Source organism: Petaurus breviceps, unplaced genomic scaffold, assembly GCF_028583685.1.
Source record: "Petaurus breviceps papuanus isolate PSGF00001 unplaced genomic scaffold, PetGlider_PUasm1.0 129, whole genome shotgun sequence".
Lineage (NCBI taxonomy): Eukaryota > Metazoa > Chordata > Mammalia > Diprotodontia > Petauridae > Petaurus > Petaurus breviceps.
The window spans coordinates 12,136,232-12,150,711 of NW_027185665.1; the positions used below are offsets into that span (position 1 = coordinate 12,136,232).

Genomic DNA, 14,480 nt, shown 5'->3' on the forward strand with positions numbered 1-14,480 from the left:
AATTCCCTTATTAAGTCTTTAATTACCATCATTGTTATTTCTCTCTACTTCCCTTAGCCCTTCTCTAAGTCAATGCAAAATTACTACCATTTCTTTTTTGCCTTTTTAAATATTTTCTGCATTCATTCTTTCTTCTCTCTTCATTAATACAGAGACAATCCTGGTCCACCTTACACCTGAAATATTACAAATTTGTCTGAGCATTTATTCTCTGACCTACTCCAACCCCTAGCTCTATTCCTAGCACAATAAAAATAAGCAAAGCCAACAGACACCATTTTAATCTATCCATTGCTTTGCTCTCAATGCTATAATGGCCTACGATGATTCACAAACATGGACACTTACGTGTGAAGATCTGCCTCCTTTTCTCAAGAAAAGCCAGTAAGAACCATCTGGTGAAAATTTGTTTTCTGAAGCTTTTACCTTTGCCTCTCTTTTCACCTAATATTTCACTTAACCAGACATAATTATACTTGATACTTTCACTAATTCTATCCCAATGCCTGATTATGGTAAGCAAGTGACCTTTGATTTTATTATGCTATACCAACAAACATAACTCTTCAATCCCCACCCCCCACCAAAATCCTCTTATTATAAGAACAAGTGGTTGTAATCAAATAAACTCTACCAATGCCTCTGGAAAAGGTAGAGTTAATGGACTGTCCTATTCACCATTCATTTGACTTTCCAAACTAAAACACTCTTCCTTGGAGACCATTCCCCTATATATATATTCTCCTTTTAGAAAGTTAGTTCTTTGAGGTCAGGGACTATCTCACTTTTATTTTTGAATACCCAGAGTCAAGTATAATGCTTGTCAGATGGTAAATGCTCATAAATCATTTTCTAAACATTCAGCTGGGAAGGCTTCATGTATGTCAGTGACATACTGAGTGTTTGATCTAAACACCAACTTAACTATTTCAACAAAAGTTCATAACTGGGATACAGATCACTCCATTGTAAAATTCTTTGCCTTAGAAAACTTTGAAACCAAGAAAAAAAATATGTGGCCCTCAATTCTGTTCAATTGTTTTCTACTTCTGCAATGACAGTGATGGAGAGATAGAAAAGGGATCCAAAGGTGTTAAATATCACCACTTTTTGGTTATATATACAGTTTAATTTAACTGTAGGTATTCTAAATATGAAATTTTTGTTCAATGACTCATTGCTTAATGTTCTATGGAGTAATTTTCTTTAGATAATATTTTGACATTTACATCAAATATATGTGTTTTAACTAAAATGACTATCATATTCAGTCCTAGAGCCATGTCATGACTTAAGTCAAACCACTGGTCGATTGAGTTTTTTTTTTCACTGAAACAGCACTAATAAAATAAAAAAAATAAGCGCTCACTTTCACATGCTGCTATATGTTGTTAAAAGCATTTTCCATACAATAGCTTCATGAGGTAGGTTGTGCAGATATTATATCCTAATTTTATGGATGACAAAACTGCATGTCAGAGAGCTTGAAGTACTTTCTTTAGGTCACACAGCTAGCAAGTGACAGAAGCCAGGACTTAAAGCCATGACTTAAAGCCATGTCTCACTCCAGTGCTCACCATTCAATTGTTTCAGAACTCAATTCAGTGAAAAGAGTACACTTTCCCCAAATGACGAATGGTCAAAAGATATGAACAGGCAGTTTTCAGATGAAGAAATTAAAGTTATCTATAGTCACATGAAAAAATGCTCTGAATCACTATTGATTACAGAACTGCAAATCAAAACAACTCTGTGGTACTACATCACACTTACATTTTGGCTAACATGACGAAACAGGAAAATTATAAATGCTGGAGAAGATAGGGGGAAAATGGAACACTAATGCATTATTGGTCAAGTTGTAAACTGATCCAATTATTCTGGGGAGCAGTTTGGAGGTATGCTTAAGGTCTATAGAATGTGCATGTTCTTTGACCCAGAAATACTGCTTCTAGTTCTGTATCCCAAAGAGAACATAAAAATGGGAAAAGAAATCACATGTATAAAAATATTTATGCCGTTCTTTTTGTGGTAGCAAAGAATTGGAAATTGAGTAGGAGCTCATCAGTTGGGCGAATAGCTAAACAAGTTGTGGTGAAAAACCCAGAAAGATTTATATGAACTGATGCTGAGTGAAGTAAACAGAATTAAGAAAACATTGTGCACAGTAATATTCACGTGTTGTGATGACTTTGATAGATGTATCTCTTTTTAGCAATGCAAGAATCTACGACAACCTCAAAAGACTCATGATGGAAAATGCTGTCTGCATAAAGAAAGAGAAAGTGAAATGTGAATACAGATTGAAGCATATTATTTGCTCCCTCTCTTTTTTGTTGTTTCTTTTCTTGTGCTTTCTCCCATTGGGTCTAATTCTTCTTTACAACATGACTAATGTGAAAGTAGATTCAATATGAATGTATATGTAGAGCCTATATCAAATTACATGCTATTTGGGGTTGGGAGGAGGGGAGAGATGGGGAAAAAATGGAGCTCAAAATCTTATGGAAGTGAATGTAGAAAACTGAAAATAAATAAATTTAATAAATTAAAAAAAAGAAAAAGTAGACTGGTATTCCCATGTAGATACAGTATTCTTCTGCTGAATTAACTATCATTCAGAAATTCTACAAAATTAATTAGCATTAGTTCAAAAGAGCCTCAATTTCACATTATTTTAAAATTAGTCCATTACATCTTAAAACAAAGGCATCTGAACCAGGTAACTCTAGATAGTCTGAGAGTGAAAAGGGAACTATAGTTCTATGTTTTACACCTAGCTCTCTATTATTATAAACCTTGCAAGGTGGTCACATGTATTTGAATTAATGCTACTTGATGTTACAATTATGTAAACTATAATAATTTGTTCTGGCTCAATGGAAATATGAAATATGAAATCAAATAAAGCTAAATACTTCACAAAATATCCACAGTAATCAGGACTAAATGTATATAGCTCCTATAAATAATCTCTCTATACTTGCTATATTCATCCTGCCATCAAGATCCATTTATTCTTTCTCCAGCATATTATGGAGATATTACTGTATTATTGTATCCCATCTTCCCTATTCATAAAACCATTGCTCAAGTCTTGGCTTTGCTCATATTACCCCTGGGCTGTTGCAATTGGTGCCACCTACAGGTCAGATATCACAATCTGATTATAATTCTTTTTTTTTTTTTAATATGGCACATCTCTCTTAATAGATTGTCTAGTAAATTCTTCTGCCTACTCAACTCAGTACCCATTATAGCACCTCACATATAGCAGACACAAGATAACTCTTTGATAAATGAGTGAATGAACAGACTCTTTTGCTGTAGTTCTAGGTGATTGTATTACCACTTCTAAGTCTTTGGCAGAAGAGCAACACTAACCTTGCCTCTGCACACTTCAGTGGGCATTGTTTCAATGACCCCACTCTCCCCCTGAAGTGGTTCCCAAATAGCTCCTGAATCCAATCAGAAATCATTCAAGAATCAACCATTCAAGGATCTGATTAAGGATAGGATGATCAAGTTCAAATTTGGAGTCACAAAATGTTAGAAAGGAAGGGAACAGTTATCAACTGAAACAGTTTTTTCATCTCTAAAATGGAACACTTATATTCCATCTTTCTCACGATTGTTGTAAAGAACTTAGTTAAATTTAATAATTAGGTAAAATATGATACCTACCAAACAGCATGCTTCTTCTACCTCCCTGCTCCCCACTGTCTGCCATACCTAGCTCCATTCCATATTTGTTCTTTCCTTACTTGCCCTTGTCCTGGAGCGGTTTCTCCATTACTGACCTCATGGTAATCCACAGGTTCCCTCCTTATGTATCACAACACCCTTCCTCCAAGCTTCAGGGCATCTTATGGTTCTGGCCTTTGATAGAAAAGTTAATAGCAGTCTGGGATCTCCTTGACAGTAGGCACTTGTCTTCTGCCTTTCTTTGTATCTCCATTGGTTAACAGGGGTAGTTAACAGGTGGCCTCAAGGCCAAATGTGGCCTTTTAGGTCCTCAAGGGAAGCCCTGTGACTGAATCCAAACTTCTGACAACAAATCTCCTTAATAAAAGGATTTGTTATGTAAAATTTGTACTCAATCAAAAGGCTGTACCCAAGGACCTAGATGGCCACATGAGGTCTTGAGGCTGCAGGTTCCCCACCCCTGGGTTAGCACAACGACGCCTGACCTATAAAAGCTGCTTCATAAAGGCTCATAACTAGCTGGCTAAATGATTTTCTTCACCATTATATATCTATTAATAGCTTACTTTTGCTTGAAGATATAATCATAAAAAAAGGAAACTTTCTCCCTCCTTTCCCTTTCCTCGCTCCAGTAAAGTGAAATGTTTAATCTAGGAATAACTAAGTGGAGCTCAATATTGAAACTTTCTAGATTAATAAACATTGGTCATGGAGAAGAAAAAATAAAAATAAATAAATATAATAAATTTTATTTTATAATAAATAAATATAAATAAATGAATGAATGAATGAATAAAAAAAATAAATAAAACACACCTCTTGTCTTGACTGAGAGGCAGAAAAAATAATGGGGCCAAATGCTGAAGAGATGTGTTCATTTACTCATTTTACATTGATTAACTGTTTTCTTTCTCACAAGGCAAGGCCCATTAGAAGTTCAGACCGAAATTTACTGTGGTATAACAAACAAAACACATTAATAAAACTTCAAAGAAATAGATTTCCTAATATGTAGATGAGGAATATATATAGTTACATCTTAAGCCTTTCTTACTCCTAAAATATTTGCTTTACCCAAAAGTTTGTTTAATTTCAGTTATATGATTTCGTGAAAAACACTTGATCTGTCATAAGTTAAAACCCAGTGTCTGGTTCAAGATGGTGGAGTAGAAGCAGGACCTCTCCACAGCTCCTGTTTCCATCTTCCCCAATCCATGTAAAAAGTGGACCCTAAACAAACTTTGGAGCTGCAGAACCTACAAAATGACACGCAGGCCAGCAGCAAGCGGCCAGCACAACATTCTGGGAGCCAAGCCCAGGACCACATGAGCTTGAGGTTTTAGCCCCAGGGTGGGCCTGACCAGCCACCAGCTGGAGGGACTCCAGATCACCAGCAGCTGTGGCCATTTCCGGATTTATCAACACATAGATGCCAAGGACAAAGTGAGAGGTCAGTGAAGTGTGGACTTTGGGACCAGTAGTTCGGAGTGCTTCAGCCTACTGAGATGCTGGGCACAGCCAGCCAGTGTCAATGTGGCAACTTCACCTCCTGGCCTGCAGAGTGTAGGGGGACCAAGCAACCAGTCTGAGGGGTAATTGCTCTTGCTTTAACCTGCTTGGATCTGGACTGCAGTCTAGGGTGGAGGTCCTGGGGTGTGTGTCCAGCTTGCCAGAGCATGTGGAGGCCTCAGAGAGGGCACCCATCTAATAGCTGTGGCAGCTGAGAAAACCCAAGTGTTTGGGACAAAAGCTCCCCTGTCTGGTGGCAGAGTCCTACCGTAGCAAAAGTCAAGTGACTGAGGGGCGACATGACCAGGCAAAGGAAACAAAGGAGACAGAAGATTCCAACATTAGACTCCTATTTTGGGGACAAAAAGGAGCAAAGCATGGAATAGGAGGAGGGAAGTGAAGTCAAAACTCCTTTACCACAAAGCTTCAAAGGAAAATACAATCTGGTTACAGGCCATAGAGGACCTTAAGGAGCAGATAAGAGAAGTGGAGGAAAAATTGGGAAGAGAAATGAGAACAATGCAAGAAAATTACAAAATGAGATTCAACAGCTTGACTGAGGAAAACAACATCTTAAAAAACTGACTCAATTGGCAAAAGAGGCTCAAAAAAGCAATGAGGAAAGGAATGCCTTGAAAAACCAAATTTGCCAGATGGAAAAAGAATCTCAAAAGCTCAATGAGGAGAATCATTCCCTCGGATTTAGATTGGAGCAAAGGGAAGCGAGTGACTTTATGAGAAATCAAGATGCTATTAAACAGATCCAAACAAATGAAAGAATAGAAGGCAATGTGAAATATCTCATGGGAAAAACCACTGACCTGGAAAATAGAACCAGGAGAGATAATTTAAAAATGATTGGACTATCTGAAAGCCATGATCAAAGTAGGAACCTAGAAATCATCCTCCAAGAAATTCTCGAGGAAAATTGCCCTGATATTTTAGAGCCAGAAGGCAAAATAGAGGTTGAAAGAAATCACCGATCACCTGAAAAAGATCCCAAAAAGAAAACTCCTAGGAATATTATAGCCAGGTTCCAGAATTCCCAGATCAAGGGTAGAATATTATGAGCAGCCAGGAAGACAAAAATCTGATAATGGTGGAAACACAATCAGGATAACACAGGATCTGGCAGTTTCTACACTGAGGGGTCAAAGGGCCTGGAATAGGATATTCCAGAGGTCAAAGGAGCTGGTATTAAAACCAAGAGTCACCTACCCAGCAAAACAGAGTATCATGTTTCAGGGGAAAATATGGTCATTCAGTGGAATAGGGAATTTCAAGCATTCTTAATGAAAAAGCCAGAGTTGAATAGAAAATTTTCCATCCAGATATAAGAAGCAAGAGAAGCTTGAGGAGGTAAACAGGGAAAAGAAATCATAAGCTATTGATCAAAGTTGAAGTATTAACATTCTTACATGGAAAAATGATAATTGTAACTGATGAAACTTTTCTCAGTATGAAAATAGTTGAAGGGAATAGAAATATATATATATATATATATATATATATTTCTATATTGGAGGTTATATGGGCATATGAACACATGTGTGAATGTGTGTATATATGCTTACATGTATATATAGAGGTCACAGGAACAATTTAATAGGAAGGGATGATACTTAGAAGGGGAAATTAACAGGTGAGAGAGGAATATAATGAGAGGAGATAGAGAGACAGAATGGGGTAAACTATCTCATAAAGTAGAGGCAAGGGAAAGGGGTTAAATGGAGGGGGTGAATAGGAAGGCAAAAGGGAATGGGTCAACCTCATTCTCACTGAATTTGGCTCAGGGAGGAAATGAAATACACACTAAATAGGCATCTCACCCTACAGGAGAGTAGCGGGAAGGGGATGTGAGTGGGGATGATGGAGGGGAGGGCAGGCTGCTGGGGAGGGAAGTTGGAAGCACTCACTTTTGAAAAGGGATGGTATCAAAGCAGAGAATAGAACAAGTGGGAGGTGGGATAGGAGGGATGGAAATATAGTCAGTCTTTTATAACATATCTACTATGTTTTGCATTAGCTACACATATACAATCTATATTGAACTACTTATCTTCCCAGTAAGGGTGGGTGACAAGGGAGGAAGGGAATGGATCTGGAATTCAAAGTTTTAAAATCAAATGTTTAAAATTATATATACACATATACTATTATTAATACTATCTTACATGTAATTGGTAAATAAAATATGCAGACCCTGGGGCATAGAGATCCTCAATGCCCTACTGGAAAAGTCTAAGGGGGTATGGGAGGAGATATGGGAGAGAGCAGATTGGAGGAGGGGATATCCTGTGGGACTGCTATTCTGGGGTGGTGGGTAGGGGAAAAATGGGAAGAAAATTTGTAACCCAAAATTTGGCGGAAATGAATGATGTAAATCAGAAGTTAATAAAGCATTTGGAAAATGAATAAAAAACCCAGTGTCTGCTTTTTTCTCTCCACACATACACACACATATGTGATGTGTACTTATATACATATATGTATATATGCATATGCACGTTGATATATATCCACAATATATGCATGTTTATATAGCCATATATAGTTATTTATATGATGATATAACTACTATACAAAAAATATACATGAATGTATAGTTGTATTCAATATATGGTTGTAAATATGATCCTAAAAGTCCATGTTCTTTTTCTTATAAAAATATGCTTACTCATGAAACCAGTAGAAATTCATCAAGTGTCTGCATTTTTTTAGAAACAACCCTTTTTTAGAAACAACCTTCTCTTACCCATTAAATTATGCTTGCATTGTCCAAAGCGATCATGCTGAGAGAAAGTAAATCACCTTAAACTGGAGAACTTTAAAGGAACAGTCATATATACCAACATTCTCATTGGAAACTTCAGACCAACCAAGGAGTATAGTAGAAAGAACAATGGATTTTGATGTGGACTTGAGTTTACTTTGGTAACTTACTACTTATATAATCTTAACCCAGTCATTGAACTTCTCTGGGCCTTAGGCTCTATATCTATAAAGTTAGGGTGGTTAACTTATATGGTCCTTAACATCCTTTTAAATTCTAAATCCTTGATTCGATCATCTTCTGTCTGCTAAGTACTACCTATGTGTGCGTGATCCTTCAGTTTACTTTACCACTTTGACTACAAAATGTACGTTTCTTTTTTGTATTGCTCAAATGGATTGCATAAAACAAGTGAGGATGGTATGCCAAATTTAAAAAATTACTAAATCCCTGAGGAGCAATGAAATAATTACTTTACAAATACTGTAATATGATGAACCCCCTTTTATTAACATAGACAAGCCACCAAAATGAATACTTAAAAAAATTTTTAATTGTAAAGAACTAAGAAAAATAGGAATTTGTGGGTAGGATAGCTCATTTTCAAGGGAAAAAACCCTTCTCATGAAAAGAAAAAAAATTTTTTCTCATTATATTAACCCAAGGATTCATTGCGGTGTAGTAATGTGCTGATTTTGTAGAACTTTAGCAGGGTGTTTCTAAAATCTTTTGAAGTTTGAAAGTTTGATGCTATATTCTCACAATTATAAATGAGTCAACACAAAATGTAAGATTACCAAAACTGAAACAAATCAAAGGTGAAATATATGGGGAGATATTACCTAGTTAAAAAAAAAAGACAAAAGAAAATAAAAGCCAAGAATGACATTTGCCTTATCATATAAATGCAGAACATTTTCCATGGTCAAATAATCGACTTTTTTCTATTCTACCCTATGTAATACCATCATTGTTCTATTCAGTGGATGCAGAGATGGACCAAATAATCAAATCTATGATACTCTGCTCTGGATTAGAGAGAGCAAAAGGTAAAGCCAGGTCAAATAACTAACCTATTTTCGTTGGTATACAAAATTATATTATAGGAAAAGGAACTTTTTTTTAAAGGTGATCAAAAACAAAAGAAATTAACAAGGGGAAAATTTTTCAAGCCTCTTTAATAGTTTCAATTTTAAACAAACCAATATTGACTTTTACAATTATCTAATAGGTAGAATATGTTTAGGAAAATATTAGTTTAAATGTGCATGAGCCTAAAATGACATTTAATGCAAGTATTTTAAAAAGGAAGTTATTATTGGGTACATATTAAGTACTTGAAAACATTCCAAGTTAAATTGCCTCTGCTTAGGATGGAAAATATTTCCAGAGACCCTCAACATACTTTCTCTTGCCTTTGAATAAATGGTAAAACTCTTATTTTAAATGGTCTACCATGATATTTGAGAACACCTTAATTCAACTATGACAAATCTGAAAAACCCATGATAGCTGACCTGCTCTGTACACAGAATTCCCAGTTTGGGATGCTGACTAGGAAACACTTTTGGTTCACCGCATCTGCATTTATAGGGGAGTTGTGAACACTTTTACCCCAATCCCAAAAACAGTGAAGGCCTTAAATCATAATCATTTTCTACAGTAAGAATTGATAATTACACTTAATTGTCTGTCAGTAACTAATGCCAGATTAGGAAGTACATCACTCTAGTGTTAGTTGCATTCTCTTACACAGTCGCTTCAGTGCTGTTATGCTGGCAAATTAAATCCTAACAGATCTTGAAGTGTTAAGACTAATTGTGCAATTACTCATTCCTTCACACAATCCCGTTGAAGTAATGATGTAAAAAAATTAACATTCACGAAGAAATGTTGTATTTAGTGACAGTTAATATAGTTAGAAAAGTCAGTCAGTGCCTATAGACTTTCTTCTTGCCCTTTAGGTTTTTCCAATTTTTCTCTTCAAATTGATAAGGCAGTACATACCAAAAAAATAATAAATCTGGGATAAAACTTGCACTTTCTATGCCTTAAAGCTTAAACCTAGCCTTAAATAACTTTATCTATTTCTAGGCCCTGTGATGTACCACCTTATTACAATGTGAAAAATTCAACATCATTCTTAATCATAACCTTTCTGAGAAGGACAGGTAATTGATAGCAATTCACAGTTTTCTAAATGCCTAAGCAATATATTTCCCGTAGTACAGAAGAACTCCATCATAACAGTGGTTTTGGGGAATGCAGATAACACCAGCATGAAAGGAAGTTCTTGTTAAAGCGAGAGGCATGCACTATAAGTTACTGTGGGGAACATGACTTGCTACATAATAAGCTTGAATTCATGGGCCAAGCTGGTGGTGGTTTCTAATAGGATTTACTGTTCTTAAGATCACTTGACTTTTTTTTTTTCCAGAAGGCTTTTCTTGCAGTTTTGGAAATAAAACATCATGTCATACCTTTAACTGGGATTCCAATTTTGTCTTAACTTGCTTTCCATATTCATTTCAAGTTGTTCTGCCCAGCTTTCACCCCATCACAGCTGCTTTTTGAATGCCAAGAGCTACTTATTGCAGCTACTATTTTCACCCCCACTGTTCCACGTTGCCTTCCACTAAAGATGAGTGGACAGTGTAGCTTAGGACATGGTAAAAATACCGAGAACAGGGATGAGAAACTGAGTGAGGCATGGACTTCAATTGTTGTCTTCTTGTGTTCTGCTCACCTCTTCAAACACTGGCATATTCTATCCTCTGATCCACAAATTTCCTGTGTCGCTGGCACTTTTCCTCCTGACCCATATATGTATGGACTTCCTAATACTTATCTTCTCCATCGCTCACCATCCATGGTATCTACCTCATAGCATTATTTTTCTCTGCAACTTGGCTCAGAATAGATACTTCTTATACATAAGTAAGCCATTGCTAACTAATGTACATCTAACAGGTACACAAGTAATACAACCAAAGCAACATAATTAACTTCCCATTCATTATTACAGAATTAAAATTTACATGCCAAGTAGAAGCACTTTGACATACGGTATGGAACTCACCTCAGAGTCAGAAAAAAACAAATAAATAAATAAAATCTGGTTTCAAGTCCATCCTCTAACACAATTTAGCTGTAGAACCCTGGGCAAGTGATTTAAACTTTCAGGATCTGCACAGGAAATTTAATCAGTCTAAGATATTGCAGAGTGGGGAATAATATGCAGGGGTTTTATCACCAAGAGTTGTTCCTGATACCAAGGAAATCACATATCTACTAAGGGGAAAAAACATGCAGTGTATCCCCAAAGTCTTACTTGAGGTTTTAGCTATTAAAGCTTGAATGCTTTAAGACTAAAAGAATTAGTGCAGATTTAAGCTACTAAAGCTTAGGAAAAGCTTTAGTGAAAAGTTATTAAAGCTTTAGGAAATAGGTTTAATACCTTAAAATTTCACTAAGACTTTTGGGACCTGTATCATGGCTCCTATTCTCTTTGATCAAGCAACTAACAAAACATACAGTTAAGTTCTTTCTATTGGCCACATGCTATACTAAGCACTGGGGATGGAAAGAAAAATCAAGGCTGTTCACAGTAACTTCTTATGCCAGTTTTATATTGAAAGTAATCATGAACTGAACCTCAGGTTGTGAATCTCATTCTCTTACTGCTAGGAGCCCTTTACTATTAACTAGGCTTTCAAAGACTGAGCATAATACATTTTAAGGAATGTAAATGATGGGGTGGATAGTGGGGATGGAAAGGTATCTGACTTCTACCTGTAAAGAGCTGTATCCCTTTTACATGTGACAGCACATCAATTAACAACACTTTAATTCTCACAGAGCATTGTCAAGAGAAGGAAGAAAGCAGTTCACTGAAGTTAGTGATCAATAGATTGTTATTTTTTATCTCTAAATGACTAGTTTCCAAAAGTGGGGTTGAAAAATGTTTATAAGAAATAATATTGAAACTTCATGAGGCTTCCCTGAGTATCAACTCACACAGAATAGGTCATTGTCTGGGCCTCACTGAGGAACAGATTGTCGGGGTTGCCAGGGGTAACTCTCAGTCAGAGGCCTGTGGACAGGCCAAAACTGAACAGCTGGGCAACGCAGGGTTCACACTGTGCCTGAATATATATGGTGACCATTTATTGACCAATTTTTAAAAGAGAGGGCTGTGTTCTCGTCACCATGGTCAGCCCCATCACTTAATTTATATGTATAGCTTGCCTCTCTACCATCTGTGCATGCTGGCCTCCTCAACATCTCTGAGGAATTGGAGTGGCATTGTTTGAAGATCTGATTAAATAGCCAGGAAAAAGTCATCCATCATTTATAAGGGGGAAACGCAGACAGTTACAATGGTATCCTGCAGCCCTTTAGGATTTTGTCTTCATTTTCTTTTGCTTTCATTCTAATCCAATGCCAAACATAATAAACACTGACCATGAGTACAGAATTTACTGACAGCATTTTAACATCTAGGTGGAAGAAGTAATGAATTATCCAGTTTCCTCTAGGCGGGTTCTGGTAATATATTAAAACTACATTACTGCTAAGGGTAGCCCTCTTCCCCCAGGCTTATATCTACTGAAAAATAATCAAAGAGCCCAAGCTGAATGCTGGCTTCTGTGATTAAAGGCTACCTGTTGGATTATGGTTTTCCTCTGTGATGAGGCTTCCTGTGTGTAACTTAATTTGAGGTAAAATGTGCCAGTCTGATTCCCTAAGTAATCATCAGTGAGTCAGAATATAGTGTGCATAGTTCTGGTTGAGTTAGAGGCAGTCTTTTTAAAGTTTCTCTTCTTTCTCCCTTCCTCCCACCTTGTTATTATTATTTTCATTTGTTTTAAAGCATATATTTTTCTGCACATAGTAACTTAGAAGGCAGCATACACGAAATTGGAAAATAAAATCATCTGATAAATAAAGGACCTTAAATGATAGTTCATTGTCTTATCCAATAGATGGGCTATTCTCATTCCTATAGTTTTGAAATTCTTCCCCTCTATACCCAACTTTAAAAAAAAAAAAGGGGAGGGAAGTTGAGTGAAATCACATTGTGAGCATTATGTCTGTGTCTCACATGATTGGATAAAGAATGCATTGGATCTGAGGACTTAATAGTCACATTAAAAAAAATCATCTAAGACAATGAGATATCATTTAAATTTATTTAGTTTGCTTCTTAGAAGACTAATTTTTTTAAAGACCAAGAGTAACTGAAGAGTTAGCATTATCAACAGAAAGAAAACACTCAACATTCATGCAATAAATGTGTGCTATATAAAACATCTACGAAAATGAATAGTTTATGTTCTTTGTAAACTATATCGAGGCAAAAATGAAAGAAAATTTCAATTTCCTATTTTTGGGGGGTCTTATTTCTTGATTATCCCACTAGTCCTAAGCAGTTTGTTTCCAAGTGTTGTAGTACATTTATAAGAAAATTTTATATGAATGCTACAAAAATACAATGATTTTTAACATTTATCCATTTTTAATTATCAGAAACTAACAAAACAAGATTCTTCCTTCATTCATAATAATAAAAACATTTCCAAAAACAGTTAGAAAGAGACATTGACCTAACATAGAATGTATATCTAAATATCTTTCACCTTCTGAGAGATTTCCCAAATTTTTGAGTCCCCACTCCAAAACTCTTTTGATCAAGGAACCCCTCCTCCCCTCCTTCTTTTAACAGTTCATTCTTTGGTAGCCCAAATAATTTGGAACTGGATCTGGGAGAGATGTATAAAGCATTTTGGGTTTTCTAAATTGAGTACTAATCACATTAATTACAAACAGCATTTCTTAGCTTCTTACCAGGTTCAGGGATGATTAGCTGGGCACTGGTCTGTGTATTCCCAGCATCATTCTCAGCTACACATTGATAAAAGCCTTCATCTGACTTTACTACTCCAAGGATCCGCAAATTGCTGCCACCCTAGGGAGAAGAACAAATGACTGAGATGTTTTTAAAACAATAACAACACAAATCAGCACCAAAGCATAACTTCAACCAAGCTTTATTGTTAGTTTCCTGAATATACTGGAAGGGAGGACGTACTCATTGGATCTTTGCTTCACTTACACCTCTTCATAAAACTTAGTGGTTTCCTACGTATCTACTAATTGTATCAACAAACATGTGATCTGGTATTACAATTAAGCTTATTACCTTGAGTCCATGGACATAATGAAGTACAGACAATGTGCATATGAACTGAAGAATCTTCATCAGGTGAGTGATAGGTTGTATCAATGACTTGCCTTACTTCTTGCCCCACCCTCCAAAATGATTAGAGTTCAATATCAACAGTTGTGAGGGAGGGGGGAGTGTGTGTGTGTGTGTGTGTGTGTGTGATTGGAGGGAGGGCAGAAACCACAGCTTCTAGTTCTCATGACATGGTATTGTGACCAGTGGTGGACATGGGCCATCTGTTGGCTATCCCTCTGTTTTTGCATATGA

General features: G+C 36.3%; 1 protein-coding gene across 1 annotated transcript in view; it reads right to left on the bottom strand.

The window, feature by feature from the left end:
• Nucleotides 1-14,480, bottom strand: part of LOC138173606 (netrin receptor DCC) — a 1,060,615-nt gene that overhangs the window by 563,773 nt on the left and 482,362 nt on the right. Inside the window, exon 8 of the mRNA XM_069103651.1 lies at nucleotides 13,835-13,955. Coding sequence (XP_068959752.1) covers nucleotides 13,835-13,955 — 121 coding nt within the window. The remainder of the gene's footprint in view (nucleotides 1-13,834; nucleotides 13,956-14,480) is intronic.